The sequence below is a fragment of the Brassica oleracea genome, chromosome C3 (genome assembly GCF_000695525.1).
Source record: "Brassica oleracea var. oleracea cultivar TO1000 chromosome C3, BOL, whole genome shotgun sequence".
Classification (NCBI taxonomy): Eukaryota; Viridiplantae; Streptophyta; class Magnoliopsida; order Brassicales; family Brassicaceae; genus Brassica; species Brassica oleracea.
Window position 1 is genome coordinate 35,270,355 of NC_027750.1, and position 2,478 is coordinate 35,272,832.

The 2,478-nt window shown below is 35.8% G+C and overlaps 1 protein-coding gene across 2 annotated transcripts; it reads right to left on the reverse strand.

Moving 5' to 3' along the window:
- Positions 1-560: 560 nt before the first annotated feature.
- On the reverse strand, positions 561-1,220 carry LOC106332914. 2 transcript variants are annotated; one of them, XM_013771403.1, is made up of 4 exons: positions 1,154-1,220; positions 888-1,060; positions 678-775; positions 561-581 (listed from the first exon to the last, which is right to left on the reverse strand). In XM_013771403.1, exons 1-4 carry the CDS (start codon positions 1,191-1,193, stop codon positions 578-580), a joined length of 315 nt encoding a protein of 104 aa, XP_013626857.1. In that variant the 5' UTR covers positions 1,194-1,220; the 3' UTR covers positions 561-577. The 2 variants fall into 2 exon arrangements, with proteins under 2 accessions (XP_013626857.1, XP_013626856.1); XM_013771402.1 differs by having other exon boundaries at positions 888-1,220.
- Positions 1,221-2,478: the final 1,258 nt, after the last annotated feature.

Sequence of the window (2,478 nt, forward strand, 5' to 3'; positions counted from 1 at the left end):
CTAACCCTGGTACCAGCCCTAACCCTGGTACCAGCCCTAACCCTTGATTATAATAGGGTTAAAATAGGGTTGGGTTAAAATAGGGCTGGGCTTATAATACACAAAAGAGGGCTGGGCCCTAACCCTGTAGTTAACATCCCTAATTATGACATACAATTTAATTTAATAATAATATATACCACTAATAATAAGATTAACTTGTTTTTTTTTAAGAGATAAAACTATTATATTAAACAATCAAAGCAAAATAAAATAAAATACTTCAAATTAAAACATAGACTAGAAACGAAAAGCAAGAGGTGCTGTTGCTAACAAGTTCACCACTCTAGGTTTTTGTATTCCAGACTTTCCAGTCGAAATGCACTAGATTTTTTTGATTGAATCGGTAAAGCTAGTTTCAACATTTGGGATCACTTTTTTTTTTTTTTTGTAACACCATAAACGAAAAGCAAGAGGTGCTGCTGCTAACAAGTTCACCACTCTAGGTTTGAGATCAACGTCGATTAGTAAGACGTAACTGATCATCAAGAAGTTGCCGGATTGCTTTCTTCATAAGTTTGCTCGTTCGATAATCTTTTTACCTACAATAATATATGACAAATTTTGAGTATACACATGCAACTACGTTCTCTCTTCAATCTTGTATAATAATCATTAAGAAAAGAAAAAAAACTTGCCTCTGGCGGTCTGGGCAATGATGTCGATCGTACTCAGCTAATCGACATCGCCTCGCGTTCTGAATACAATATTTATTAAATTCGAAAATACTTTTCTCCTGCGAGTGGAAAAAGTTAAAACAGGGTTCTTAATTGCTCAAATGGTTAGATATAAAAAGAAGAGAGAGAGAGAGAGAGAGAGAGAGAGAGAGAGAGAGAGAGGATGCTTACTTCTTGCGCATGTTTTTCATCACTTAAGAGATGTGCCCTGAAATTATCAATGCTTATGGTATCAAAGCGGCACAATTTGCAATGAAACATTGCGGTAGATACACTGCTTTCACTTTCGCTGAGAAGACTGTGCTTCGTGAGAGGACCTGCAAGTAAGCTTTCCCAGAGCCACTCTGCAGAAGTGAGCAGGTATGACATTTGGTAAGGCCTAAACGAATAAGCCAGAAAAAGGTTGTATTTATTCTCTTGTAGTAGCTTGACAAGACCAATTGAAATGATGTCCACATTATCCGATATGACCATCATTATAGCAGCTGTTTGAGGAGAATTATCAGCATGGTCCTAACCCTCAGGAATCGGACAGTCCTTCATGTCCTACCACACCGCTATTTTAGCTGTCAAGTGTTCAGCCGTCGCCTGCATCCTTCAAACCTTTTAACTAATCACAGACAGAAGTCCTCCTTTCGTTCTAGGGTTTCTTTATATACACCAAACTGATGAGCCTAAACGCAAGCCCGTAAATATATGGGATTTACAAAATCTAATCGCCAAAATTGAGAAATTGTGTTTTCCTGCTAAAACCGAAAAAATGCATTTTCCGCCAAATTTATGAAATACATTTTTCCGTCAAAATTGTGAAATTATGTTTTCCGTCAAAGTCGTTAATTTTTTATTTTAACGATAAAATCATTTTTTTGGGTTAAATTGTAAATCTCTGGTTTCTTTTGTTAAACTCATGAAATTATGTTTTATGAAACCCATACACACTCATTGTCCATTTGGTTTTCGTCCAATTGGATCATGTACCAATTGGTCTTTTGTCTGTTGAACCTTTTATTAATTGTGCACATCCATAATCCGTCCAAAATGAATTGGACTGATCTAGCCCATGGTCAGCCCGCCCAGTTGACACCTCTAGATGTGACATGTCTACATGGACAAATAGTTATCGTCATCAACTGAACGTAAGTATTATAATTTGTGGATATTTTTTCTCATATCATCATATTAATTTTTTAACATTAGTATCATCTAACCAAATCAATACCATAGAAGACTACAGATTTATGTTAGAACTAAAAAATAGATTTAATTTTCGCTTAGTAGGATCATAAGGCGCATGTAGCTCAGGGGAGCGTATGTTTCCTAAGCAGAAGGCCGAAGGTTCGACCCATTCCTGGCGCGCTTACTACTTTCTGCTTCTGTTTTTAAACACTTACTACTTTTTGCTACTGTTTTAAAAAATACTAGTGTTCTTCCGTGCTATGCACGGATCAACTTCCCTGTCTATTAAATTATTTGATCATGAAATTTTAATATATCTTTCACTAAAAATTAATAATCTAGTCAAATATTCGATAAACATGATAAGAGATGGCTGCATTCAAACAAAGAAGTTGCATTTATCTAGAAAATCTTCATCACCTTTCTATGGGATTCATCATCTTCCAAGCTCCGAAGATCTCTATCATTTTTTTTGTGATGGCTACACTTATTATTCTATTTTCACCTAAAGATGATTCACGATTTTCTAATGTGATGAAAAATCTCCAGAAACATTAGTTGTTTTTGTATCCTCGCCGCCGCCGCC